The following is a 13,736-nucleotide window of genomic DNA, read 5'->3' as shown; positions in this document are numbered from 1 at the left end:
GCAACATCTGTGAATCGAGAAATAGAGTTAACGTTTTGAGTCCAATATGACTCTTCTTCAAAAGCTCCTTGAACTTGCTCCATCATTCAGTACGATCGTGGTTGGCATTCTGCTTCAACTCCACTTTCCTGCCTGCTCCTCATTCCCTGTAAGACCAAATATATATCTCAGCTTTGAATTTACTCAACGATGGAGCATCCAAAACCTTCTGGGCTTAAGAATTCCAAAGATTCGCGACCCTCTGAGTGAAGAAATGTTTCCTCATCTCAGTCCTCAATGATTGACCCTTTCTCCTGAGGCTGTGCCCCTGTGTTCCAGATTCCCCAGCCAGGGGAAACAACCTCTCAGTGTCTACCTTGATAAGTTGCTTCTGAATCTTATATTTTCAATGAGGTCACCTCTCATTCTTCTAAACTCCTGAGACTATAGGCCGTAACTTCCTCGGAGTGGCAATCAGCAGTGGGTGGGTGGGTGGGTGGGGGTCAGAACTCGGAGGATTTGGGGGTCAGGGCTAGGCAGGGGGAGCTGGGCCTCGGTGGGGGGATGGTTTTGTTGCCTCAGGGGGGGTTGGGCCTCCGGAGGGGCCTGGGGGCGGGGCGGGTTGGACCTCAGCAGTTTGGGGGGGGGAGGTCAGGGGGTGTTGTGGGGGGGGTAAGGGAGGTCCGGGGGAGCCTCGTATCGGGTCGGGGGTGTTGAGTTGGGACAGGTCGGGGGGGTAGGGGTAGGGGGGCTGGGTCCAGGATGGGTTGGGTCAGGGTCAGTTCAGACCCGGCCTGTGGGGTGGGGGGAGGAGTCCCATGTGGGTGGGGGGAATCCCATGGGGGGCGGGGTTAGTCAGGGAGTGAGAGGATTCCCCTTTGGGGTCAGGGGATGGGGGCAGTCCTGTGAGGGGGGAAGGAGGTAGTTGGGGATGGAGGTACAGTCCCCAGGGGTGGGCACAGTCTCCTTGGGTGGTGATGGGGTCGGTCTGGATCTTTACAACAGTAACCCAGAAGTTAGAAGAGGTTTTAATTCTTCTAACTTTTTCTGGACAACTATTAGTGTAACCCAGCCCGGACCATACAGTTTGTGATTTAATTTTTTGAATGGTTCCCAGTGCAGGACAATTGCTCAGAGGGAATTTGCACTTCTCAGTTGCCATGCCTACCCTTACCTGGGAACTTCGAAAGGGGATTCCCAGCACATCTTTGGGATACCCCTCTGCCCACCCCATACAATGCTGGGAATCAATATAATAAACCTTTACTGTATGACCTCCAAGCTAAGGCACTAAGCCATTAATGAACTAAGGGTTACTTTTTATTGATACCTGCTTTCCATTTCCAGATTCCTAAAGGCTGAATTCAAATTCCCCAACTGCCATGGTGAAATTTGAACTGACAGAATATTGTTGATCCTTGAAGCCCCCCCAAAAAAATCCCTCCAAAACCAGGGCTGGGGTGGGGGAGTGGGTGGTTAATTATACACTGAGTATAAAAATGAGACACTGGCATGGGTGTAGTGGTTGACATTTTGAAATGTTATCTGCTTCTGACACAGAGTGTGCATGTCTTAAACTCTTGCACACCTTCACAACACAGCTCATATCCCCTTGATTAATCCCTTACTCCCAGTTAAAAGCTACCATTAATTAAAACATGGGGTGGAATTTTATGGACCCGTGAAAAGGGGATCTTCTTATATGGTGAGTGTATGCAAAAACATAATTTTTGAGGCCGGAAAAATGAGGTGGCCCTTATACTTTGCTCAAAGCTCTGGTGCGGACTCGATGGGCCGAATAGCCTCCTTCCACACGGTAACAATTCTGTGATTATGTGAACTTATACGCCGCTGTTTATGGTATTTGATGCTCCAACCAGCTTCTGTGTAAAGAAATTTCTCCTAACCATTCCCATCATTTATTTAATGATGATTTTAATTTGATGACCTCTTGTCACAGGCTTTCAACCAGAGGGAGCGCAGTAAAATCCCAATGAGTCGAATAGCAGGGGATCCACCCACAAATGTGAGTTAAGCAGAGCTTCAGGATAGCCAACTAGGCCCCATTCCCACATGAATATACCTCTATGTAACCGGATATGCCTACAAACATGGTCTATGTCAGAAACAATAGACTCACATGCCAAATGAAAACACAGTAAATGTGTGAAAAAGTCTTTATACAATTTGTTTACTCCTTACAATGGCCTGACCTTGTAAACGGCCGGAGTTTTGCATTGAAAATGCACTCTCAGGAGTGAGCTCTGGAAAAACTTCGTAACCTTTCTCTGCTTTGCATGCCGTTTTCCAACGTCCATGATACAGTCCATCATGTTGTCAATGCAGTCAAACACGTCCTTGGTGTTTTCGTGTTGCAGTACGGAATCCTGGAGCATCGCTACAACCCTTTGCGGCTACAGCTAGGGGAACAGGCGGGCGAGCATTCATCGGGTTCTCCAGGGTCGTCGGCCTCCTTGAGCTCCTCGGTTGAATACAATTGCATCATCTGTCAGTTCCATCGTGCAAGGTATGGCATTGTCCAAGTTTTCAAGGTTCTCTCTGCTGGAATTTCCATGCCAGCCTCCTGCAGGAGAACGAAAAGTTCCTCGTCATTGGGTAGGTCGGCCTCGTACCGCTTCTCCTTGTTTTCAATGTCTTGAGCATTCATGACCTATTGGAACTGAGCATGGTGAAAGCAGTTGGCAACTGTGGTTTCCAACACCATCTTCCATGCCTTCTTCATCATGGACATGGCCTCGGGAAGAGTTGGATTGTACTCCTGCTTCTTATCGGTGGCTCGATAATCTGAGAGATCAGCTGCCGTTAGTAGTGGGTTTCTAGATTCCTAATTATCTCCTTATCCATTGGCTGGAGCTTGGCCGTGGTGTTACGAGGCACGAACAATAGTTTCATGCTCTTGAGGTCAGTGTTATCAGGAAGTGGGGGGCAGTTGTCTGTAATGATGACAATCTTCCTTTTCTTTTGATGCTATGGTTTGCCCTCTTTCCTGATCATGCCTCAAAATGCTGTCAGTCATCCAGGTGGCTTTGTTAGCCCTGTACTGCGTGGGTAGTGCCTTGACATTTGTGACGGGTCACAAGAAGCAACAGCTTTTCGGTACCAGCCATGTTGTTCAGACCATGGCAGTGACGCATTCCTTGCTCCAGTTTCCACCATTACACGCTTCACCTTTAAACCTTAAAGAGCAGTTTGGCAAAAGACAATAAAACAGTTTTTATCTGCATTAAAGATGTGTTGTGGTGCATACTCATTCAAGCCGTGGACAAGATCATTTTGGAGCCAATCAATTGTCATTGCTGCCATAACCGCTGCACCCTCGCTGCTTACCGTGCAGAAGATGATGCTGTGCCTTGTCTTGAATTGGTCCAGCCATCCATCACTGCAGGCGAACTCCATGTGGCCCAGCTTCTTTGCCAGGGTGACTCCTCTTTCCTGCAGGGTTGCCTTGAACCATGTTAGCAGAACTTCTTCAACATCGAGATAGGCAGCCGTTTTTGTCTTCTTCCTTGCTGGTAAGAATGCCTGTTTGTCTAACCGTTCCAGGATGTTCCCCTTGTGTTCCATAATGGCGGAATCTCCCACTTCTTTGCGATGTCAGCTTTCCACTTCGCGCCACGGTTTTTCCCTTGCTGTATCAGCTTCACCTTCTCTCTGATCGACAACGCTTTTAACTTTCTCACAGGTTTAGCCATAATCGCAGGTTTTGCACATCCCTTCATGGGGATATTTCAATGTCAAAAGACGGATATCCCAGCGCTCCATGATTTGGCACTCTTGCGTGGTCTAACTCTGCTCTGATTGGTTGACACGGTCATATGACAAGCTTTGACAAGTTTGGCTAATCTGTAATTACTATGCAGAATTTCGGGCATCGTTCTATGGGATTTGCTATTGTGCCAGCGGGAAGGGTAGACGCCTTCAACATAACTGGAATTTTGTGTCATCCAAGCTTGTGGTTTCACTGTATTTCCCTGTCTCTTTATCAAAACTTCTCACAATTTTAAAATGTCTATTACGCCTCCACTTAATCTTCTCTGCTCCAGTAAAAATATTACTGGTATCTTAACTCTTTCCTCATAACTTACAACCTCCTATCCCCAGCAACATCCTGGTGAATCTAGGTTGAATGCTCTCTATGGCTTTAGTGTATGTTCTATAATGGTGGTGCCCAAAACAGCAGTGTTTTAACTGAGGCCCAACTGTTACCTGGCACAAACCACTATGTTTATTCTTGTATTGTATGTCCCATCTATAAAATCAAACAATCTTGGTTTTTTTTTATGGCTTTTTCTACCAGCATTCGTACTTACAGGGAATTAAATATTTGAGCCTCTCTGCTCCTTCAGATCGTTCCACATGTTCCCATCGAATGTATGTACCGTTTTTTTATTTCCTTTAACAATGCATCACTTCTCCTGATAATTTGGACCTCCTACCCTTCCACCTATTCCACTAACTAATGTTTACTAACCCCCTTACTTTTGTGTAGTCAGCAAATTTTGATGTACTGCTCCCTATGCCCAAATCATCTAGAAAGACTGAACTTGAGTTAGATCACACCAAGTACAGTTCTGGGCACCACAATTTAGGAAGAATATATTAACTTTGGACAGAATATAGCATAGATTTACTAGAATGATAGCTAGCCATCAACAGTTAAACTGACTACCCTTGCAATCCCAGGAATTTATAAGGTTAAAGGCTAATTTGAGGTTTTTGAGATATTAAGGGGAACAGATAGGGCAAATAGAGAGAAACTATCTCCACTGATTGAGGAGTGTATGACTGCAAAACATAGCCTAAAAGAGTCAGATATTTCAGGAGAGAAGCTAGGAAACAATTCTACATGCAAAGGGCGGTAGAAGTTTGGAACTCCCTTCTGCAAAGTGCAGCCAATGCCAGATCAATTATTACTTTTAAAATGGGATTTCTAGTTTTTGTTAAGTAAAAGTATTAAGGGATATCCAGCAAAGGCAGGTATGTGGACTTAGGTCAGCCATTATCTCATCCAGTGGTGGAACAGGCTGAGGGGCTGAATGGCGTACTCCTATTCCTAATGAACTGATGAGAAGCCATCAACCTCAAACCTTAACGTTTTTCCCTCCACACCTGATGAATCCTTCCAGCATTTTCTATTTTTATTTCAGACTCTCAGAATCTGCATTATTTTACTACTGAATGATAGACTTTCTAACAATGTAATGTAAGTTGCTATGCTTCAGGTGAGTACAGGAAGAAAATTGACTGAAGAAAGTTTTTACTACTGCCTAACTGGACATAAATATGGATCCACAACAAAGGCTAGCTTAAGATCCATATGTGGGATAAAATGTGCCTTAATTTGGAAACTTAAGCTTACTACAAACAAGAGCAGAGATGAGTTACTATAAGCACACAAAAAAACTTTTATTAACTGCTTCTGTACATTTAAGAAAAACGCAATGGGTCCAAAACCCCAGCAGATTTTGACTCTAGTGTAAATATTGGGAATCCACCCAACAATGACCTCGAGTGCTGACCCAAATAAAGTTGATGAGGTCAGAAGGAGGTTGCCTTTTTTAAATGCCAGTGATGGGTATTTGCATTATTAGTGGTGCATTTTGGACTTAAAAACCCTTCAGGAATTCCTCAAATCTTTAAGGCTCTTGGCTGCAATTCAAGTCCCATATGCTGTTGATTAAGCTGTCATACTTGGCCCCATCAGCATACTGACCCCCATGCTCTTGCAGCAACTCCCACGCTGCTAGCCCTGTTTGGTTTTCCTTTCACAAGGCATCACTGAAACGACTGAGGAAGGGTAGGATCTCTTCCCTGGAATAATTCACAACCCTTCGGTCACAGTCTTGTCAGAGGTATGGTAGGAGGACAATGGAAAGGCTGTAGATTTTCTGTTCCTATGTGCTTATATGGCGACAGGTGACAATGGCAACACATTTGCTTGAGATTTTCAATTTTTAAAAACGAATAAAGTTATTCATTAATTCCTATTTACTATGACTCATGAGATATTCTCATGAGCCACCCTCAGGATGATGAGCAAACAATCATAAATCACTTTGCAGCAGATTGCCTGCAATCTGGCATGACTATCAGAATTAAAAAGACAGTTTTTCTCTTCCAACCAGCCCCAGGCAAGGATTACACTCCCCCTATCAGCACTGTGGGTGATCACATGCTTCATCGATGTAGCTACCTAAGGGCATCATATCTAGAGAAGTGCACCTGATTCCTGTGTCAGCCCTGGCTCAGAGCTAATACACTTGCCTCTAAGTAAGGAAGTTATGGGTTCAAGCCTCACTCTAGAGACTCGGTTGATATTTCAGTGTAGGGGTGCTGCACTGTTGGAGGATGGTATTTTTACATAAGATATTAAATCAAGGCCCCATCTGCCCTCTCAGGTGCATGTAAAAGATTCCGTAAGCACCTTTGAAGAAGAGTGGGGGAGTTTTCCTGGTCCTGAACAATATTTATCTTTGAACCAGCATCACTGAAACAGGTTTTCTGGTCATTATCTCATTGCTATTTGTAAGATCTTGCTGTGTGCAAACTGGCTGCTATGTTTCTAATATTACAGCAGGGACTGCACTACAAAAAGTGATTCACTGGCTGTAAAACCTTTTTGAGATGCCCTGAGGTTGTGAATGGCAGCATATTCTCTCTTTTGTTCAGACACCTGAGAAGCACAGTGGCTCCAACACCCACTGTTAAAATATAAAGTGGGGACCCTCCTGACACTGGGTGGATTCTGGCAGGGTTAGCATTGGAATTTCCTGGTGAGGGAATCTCAGTATTCATGCCAGGATGTTGATTCCTGTGGATTTTTAGGACCAATGTGTTTGTACAGTGACCCTCACTATAAAAAATTGAATAGGCCCCAACATCTTTTGACCAACCCGTTAGCAATCTCTGCCACTGACTCTGCTAGATTATCCAGGATCCGGGGTTGGGGCGGGCGGGTAGTGAAATCTTTATCTGTTTGGGGTGGGCACCTGCATTTTGGACACATACTTATTATGGGCACATCTTGAATGTCTACCAATAGCTAGAGGGAATATAGTGTTTTCAGTCACTTGTTAGTGCCATCAGCATGAAGATATTTTTTGGATATCTTGGTACCATGTGCAAGGTTCACTCTACTAACTTGCGACTTCTTATTTTGGGAGCCCAGGCCAATACCTAAGCCTGGATCCACAGATGGATCTTACCTGCTAGCCACCTGGTATACCAGTTATCTGACACATTACAGGTTAGAGCTGAGAATACTCCCAACCTATTTCCAGCCAAGCAAAGCCCTGCTCCAATGCAGAGCGGACCATGTTTGAGAATGATACAAATTCACTATGATATAATTTTAATTACATGAGAGGGAAAATACATTGCAGTTGAATAATTGGAGATACTGCAGTATTTCATTAAGAGCAGTGTTGTTTGGGAGAGCCATGAACAACGTTATTAATTTGTCCAGAATTGCTAAAGTTTAAATTCTTAGGTACAATGTCTCAGAGGAGTAAGCTATGGCTTGTCTAAATGTTGAATAAAAAAATGCTTCCTCTTCTAGGTTTTCTGAAGTCACTTTCTAAAAACATTTCCAACTGATGGAAATCATGTGATTAATGTGTCGATTAAGACCAGCCCCTAATTTGGTTGCATGCAATGAATTACATTCAAAAATGGGCTCTGCACATACAGCTCTGAACTTGCACCGACTAACTGAATCACGTCAAATATGTGCAAGGTTTAGTACAATTAATATGGTTTGGTTGCAATCCTAGTAGGTATAATTACTGAATTCACAGCGCAGAAAGAAGTTATTTGACCTATTGTTCTGGGCAAGTGCAGGCTCTTCAACTAGAGTTATCCATTCATCTCTCTTAACATTTCCCTGCACCGTTTTATAGTCTTCATTTTGAAATACGCTTCTGATTCCTTTTAAATGAGTAACTATCTCAGTAGCCACTTGTAGGAAAGTGTTCCCTATTTGTGTGTGAAAAATCTCCTCGCCTTCTCCTTCATTCTTTGTGATAATCCTGAGTAAATTTCCTTTTGTTAATGATTCACTAATCAATGGAAACAATCTTTCACTAGTTCCTCTCTGTTTAAAGAGCTGTTCTAATTCTGAAATCATCCACAAGAACAAACTTGAACTTACATAGTACCTCATCATATCCTTGGGCCTCCCAAAACCTTTACAAACAACAGATCTTAAAGTTTCACTGACAACCTGGCAACCAATTTGCGCACAGTGAGTGAAATGAATAGAGAATCTGTTTTTGGTTGAGGAAGTAATGTTAGGGGGGACAACTCTCTGCTCTTCAAACTGTGTGGATCTTTTACCTCAACCCGTCTCATCCAAAAGATGTTGTCCCTAACAATTCAGTACCATGTTAAAATTTCAGCCTGGATTATACAGGGAAGATCGAACCCACAACCTTCTGATTCAGAAATAACTGAGCTAAACCACAACTTAGATTAGCCATTAGTACTTGGTGCTGCTTCAAAAATGCATCAAATCTTTTTGCAGTTTTCTTTATAACTATAATATAATTTCAGTAAATCTTTACTATTCTCTTTCCAAGGCTTGAATATCCTTCCTCTAACAAGGTGCCTAGTACTTCAGAAAATCCTCTAATTGTAGCCTTGCCAATTGAACATTGTATCTTGCTTTATATTCCATACTCTTGAACTTAAAACCCAAAATCATTTACCCTTTTTGTTGGCTTTTTCTACATGCACCCCTAACTTTAAAGATCCATTTGCACTGCTACATCTCTCTGTTCCTCCTCTCTGCTAAGAATCTTGTCATTTAGAGTACATATTTCATTGTTCTTTTTCCTAAAATGTACAGCTTCACATCTCCCTGCATTAAACTGCATCTGTCACCTACCTGCCCACTCCACTAACCTGTCCTTGCAATTCTGCAAGTCATGCCCTCTTCCTCGCAATTTGTCATGTCTGCTAGTTGGTATTGAAATAAAACTTCAATCTACCTTTTCTCTTGTGCTTATGTCCCATTTATTTATATAAAGAGGTGACAGGTGAGCCAAGGACCTCTTTCAAAACAGCAGTTAGCAATTTTTTTGAACTCTAAAACATTGAAACTTTTTTTTTTCGCAAATGCCTCCCTAAACTGGTGCAGACTAAGAAAATGCCCCAATTGTATCATCCAATGATTCAATAATCTTACCATTAAACATTAGTGCAATGAATGTTTAATAAACATGTCTGTGGAAGTGAAGGCTTAATATACATCTTCAAAAGTTATTTAAACCCATATGTTAGGAACGTGGGGAAGATTCTGGGTTCGGGTAGCAATGAGCAGCATTAACTAGTGAATTAGAAACGGAAAGCTTACCTGAAGTAACTAGTGAGAAAATACTGTCAGTGGGGCGAAAGAAAGAGGGCTGCAAGGTGGTGAGAGATACAGAGCCGGAGCTTCCACTAGGTTACATTTCAGTGCAATCCACCACAAATCGACCAAAGCAGTGCAAACGACCGAGGAATTTCAAGCGCTAATCCAGTCCACTGCAAATTGGTTTCCCCATCATTTTGCACTAGTCGAATAAACCCCACCACAGTGGAAACTGACCCCCAGCTCCAAACTGGCAATACTCCCATATCGAATTCATCAGCATTGCGAATTTCGGCTCATTGTGTCCATTTGCAGGGTTCGAGTAAGCTTTAAAATTAACTTGTTTTTAGGCGCAAGGACACGAAAGGGCACATTTGTAAAAGCTTTTAAACGTTTTGCATTCATTTACTAAGAAACTGATGAAATTAGAAAATGGTTCTGCGAATGTTTTTAGTTACTTCCAGTTATTTAATATCGGAAAGCTCACAGTTGGTGAACTATAGACTCTGATTAAAGTATTGAAACATGGTTTGTGATAATACAATTGAAAATGGTTTAAGGCGTCTTCGCCAGGTTACCACTCAAACAGATCAAGAAATCTTTATTAAAGCAAAACTGATTTTAAACTGTTGGAAAATGTTGCCTAATTGCGCATTTTGATGGAAGATTTTATGTTCAGCAAAATGCAAGAAAGTTCGAATGCAAACAAAAACTCTTCTTAAAATTAATGCAGTTTGTGCCCGGATCGCCGACTGCTTACAGAGCGGAAACTCTTGGCCACAAATAATGTGTAGATAAGCAAAGAGATATCAAAATATTAAATGAGAAAACTAAAACAAAATGAGTTAATGTCACAAAGAGATTGAATGTCTGTGAACAAGTATTTAAAACAACATTGGACAGCTCGAAGCATTAATAATGACTGTGGAATTGTAAATCCCTCACCCATACTCTCTAAGGAGACATGGTGGGTGATTTTGGACTTTCGCCTCCGAACTCAGTGGAAGTGCAGTGGCTGCGCCCAGAGCCAACACTGGGAGACCGAACTGTCCTCAAGCTTGGGCTTCATTGGAATTCCACTGGGCGAACTGCAGGTACCAAATGGTGCTGTGCTGCAGCTTGCCGGCTGTGGGAGGGCGGTGAATCACAATGAGCCTGGCAGGTTGGGTCCGGGGTGTGGCAGGGGAGGGCGGGACTTATCCCAGAGGGGTCCTGCATGGGCTGGTGGGAGGCTGCAATACTTTGCGGAGCCGGGGGTGGGGTGGGGGGGAACAGGGGTGTTAGTCCTGACCTTCCAAAATTGCGTTCATTTCTGAAGATTCTTTAAAATTCTCCTTAAAAACGGCTGCTTGCACTCACCAACTGATACACTTGGACTGAATGTGTGTGTGTCTTGTGTGCAGCCAGCGTAGGATCTCAATATGCATCTTTTAAGCAATTGCCCACTTTTTTCCTTCCACCATCATCTCTCTCCCTCTCTCACTTTCTCTCTCTCTCTGCCCTCTTCTACTCCTTCCCCCACCTTCTCTCGCCACCATCCTCTCTCTATCTCTCTCTGCCCTCTCCTCCCTCTCTCTCCTCCTCCCTCACTTCTCTTTCTGCCCTCTCTTCCATCTCACTCTTTTCTCTCTGTCCTCCTCCCCCTCTTCTCCCTGCCCTTCTCCTCCCTCCTTTCTCCTCCCTCATTCCCTTCTCTCTTCCTCTGCCCTCTCCTCCCTCACTCCCTTTTCTCTCCCCTCTCCTCCCCCTGCCCTCTCCTCCCTCACTCCCTTCCTCTGCCCTCTCCTCCCTCAATCCCTTTTCTCTCCTCCCCCTGCCCTCTTCTCCCTCACTCCCTTCCCTCTTCCTCTGCCCTCTCCTCCCTCACTCCCTTTTCTCTCCCCTCTTCTCCCTCTGCCCTCTCCTCCCTTTTTCTCTCTGCCCCCCTCCTCCCTCACTCCCTTCTCTCTCTTTGCCCTCTCTTCCATCTCACTCTTCTCTCTCTGCCCTCCTCCCTCTCCTCTCTCTCTGCCCTCCTCCCTCTCCTCTCTGCCCTCTCCTCCCTTTCACTTCTCTCCCTCTTCTCCCTTTCACTCCTCTCTCCCTCTGCCCTCTCCTCCCTCACTCCCTATTCTCTAGCCCTCTCCCTCCTCTCTCTTCCTTCTTCTCCCTCTCACTCCCCTCTTCTCTCTGCCCTCTCTTCTCTCACTCCTTTCTGCCCCTCTGCCCTCTCCTCTCTCTCTCTCTCATCGTTTCCTCCACCTTTACCCCGGGCTGCTTATTGCCCCAGGGAGAGGTACGTTTTTTTGTCTTTTCTCACCTGTCTCACAGGCTCCTTTCCCAGTCCTGGTGATTGGGGTCTCTCCCTGCCTCTCCGCCCGCTTCGCTGCGGCTCTCAGTTCACAGCCATCCCTGTAGGTGATGCCGTCGCTGCCACAAACCTGCTGGGGGAACTTACAGAGGCAGCGCCCGGGGCTCCTCCGCTTGCTCCTGGAGCGGACACACTCGAAGCCCTGGGCGCAGCGGCCGTACTTGGACACGAGGCCGCCGCAAGGCGCTCCCTCGCCGGCAGCGCACACGGTGCAGCAACGGCACGGGTCGGTCAGCTCCCCGAAAGGGCAGCCTCCCGGGGGCAGAGCCGGGCACTCGGACAGCGCACAGGGAGGGCATTTCGCCCTGCCCGACTTCCCTCCCACATCCACCGCAAGGAGCAACAGGAGCCCACCCAGCAACTGCAAACCCATCCTGACAGTAAACTTGGCAAATAACTCCAACCTAGAAGACCCGGGGGCCCCTTATACAGAAACTCAGGCTCCACCCAAACTATACTCCCATTGAGAGGAGCTCATATCCCATCGAAACAAACTAAAACTCTTATCCACACAGACCAAACTCCAATTCACACAAGTTAAACTAAACTCCCATTCACACAGACTAAGTTAAACTCTCATTCATTCATACAAGTTAAATTAAACGAAACTCCAATTCATACAAACGAAACTAAACTCCCATTGGTACAAGTTAAACTAAACTCCTATTGGTACAAGTTAAACTAAACTCCCATTCTCACAATCTGAACCGAGCTAAATTCTCGTTCAGGCAAGTTAAACTCCAATTCACACAAGTTAAACTCCCGTATACACCAACTCAAATAAACCTATATAATATCTAACTGATATTAAATTATCTGACTAAAACTAATGTCAATAGACTAGGAACATAGGAACACGAGAAGGCCATTCGGCCCATTGAGCCTTCTCTGCTGTTCGGTTAGATCATGGCTGATCATCTACCTCAGCACCATTTCCCCGCATTATCCCCAAATCCCTTGATGTCATTAGTAGCCAGAAATCCACTGATTTCTGTCTTGAACATGCTCCATGACTGAGCTTCCACAGCCTCTCTGGGATAAAGAATTCCAAAGATTCACCACCCTCTGAGTGAAGAAATTCCTCCTCGTCTCAGTCTTAAATGGCCTACCCCTTATTCTGAGACTGTGTCCCCTGGTTCTAGACCCACCAGAGGAAACATACTTTTTGCATCTACCCTGTCATACTCGGTAAGAATTTTGTAAGTTTCAATGAGATCACCTCTTATTTTAAAACTTTAGAGAATACAGGCTCAGTTTCCTCAATCTCTCCTCATAAAATAATCGTGCTATGAAGCAGTGTCTGACAGAAATAAGACTGAGTTCATACTGATCTGAGACTTGTATATCACTATCAAACTTGCATGAGCTCACTTCTGGTTAATATCTGGCTAATAGTGCAATAATTTAAATCCAATACAAATTTCAGACCTGCATACTAATACCTGACTGATATCAAACTGGTGTAAACTAGAACTATTCTGATGAAAGGTCATCAACCTGAAACATTAACTTTGTTTCTCTCTCCACTGGTGCTGCCTGACCTGCTGGGTATTTCCAGTATTTTTGATTTAAACTATATAAGAGAGACCCTAACCTGTCCTTGACATTCAACGCATTAACATCTCTGAAGTTCCCATCATCAACATTCTGAAAACTGGACCAGACATAATACTATGGCTAGAAGAGCCTGCTTCAGAGGCTAGGAATTCTGCAGCAAATAATTCACCTCCTGACTCCCAAAAACCTGTCCACCATCTATAATGATGGAATACGCTTTACTTGCATGGAGGAGTGCAGCTCCAACTATACTCAAGTAGCTTGACATCATCCAGGATTTGTCATCCTACTTTATTGACATCCCATCCACCATCATATATATTCACTCCTTCCTTGTGGCTGTGGTCTATCTTTTGCCAGTCCAAAGTAGTAACAGTCACGATATTGCTGTTCAGCTGCATTGTTGAAAATCAACTCTTAAAAGCTTTCTACCTTACATTTGTACACATCGAACTCCATAGATTTGATCACTCAATTTTT

The 13,736-nt window shown here is 44.3% G+C and overlaps 1 protein-coding gene across 1 annotated transcript in view; it reads right to left on the bottom strand.

Annotated features, from left to right (window-relative positions):
- Window positions 1–12,472, bottom strand: part of LOC144675506 (insulin-like growth factor-binding protein 7) — a 28,229-nt gene extending 15,757 nt beyond the window's left edge. The window contains exon 1 of the mRNA XM_078536227.1: window positions 11,649–12,472. Within this exon, the coding sequence (XP_078392353.1) occupies window positions 11,649–12,072 (424 nt within the window). The 5' untranslated portion in view covers window positions 12,073–12,472. The remainder of the gene's footprint in view (window positions 1–11,648) is intronic.
- Between the last annotated feature and the right edge of the window lie 1,264 nt (window positions 12,473–13,736).

The sequence above is a fragment of the Cetorhinus maximus genome, chromosome 1 (assembly GCF_964194155.1).
Source record: "Cetorhinus maximus chromosome 1, sCetMax3.hap1.1, whole genome shotgun sequence".
NCBI lineage: Eukaryota > Metazoa > Chordata > Chondrichthyes > Lamniformes > Cetorhinidae > Cetorhinus > Cetorhinus maximus.
The sequence above is the reverse complement of the archived record's forward strand: the minus strand, read 5'-3'. Positions and strand labels throughout refer to the sequence as shown.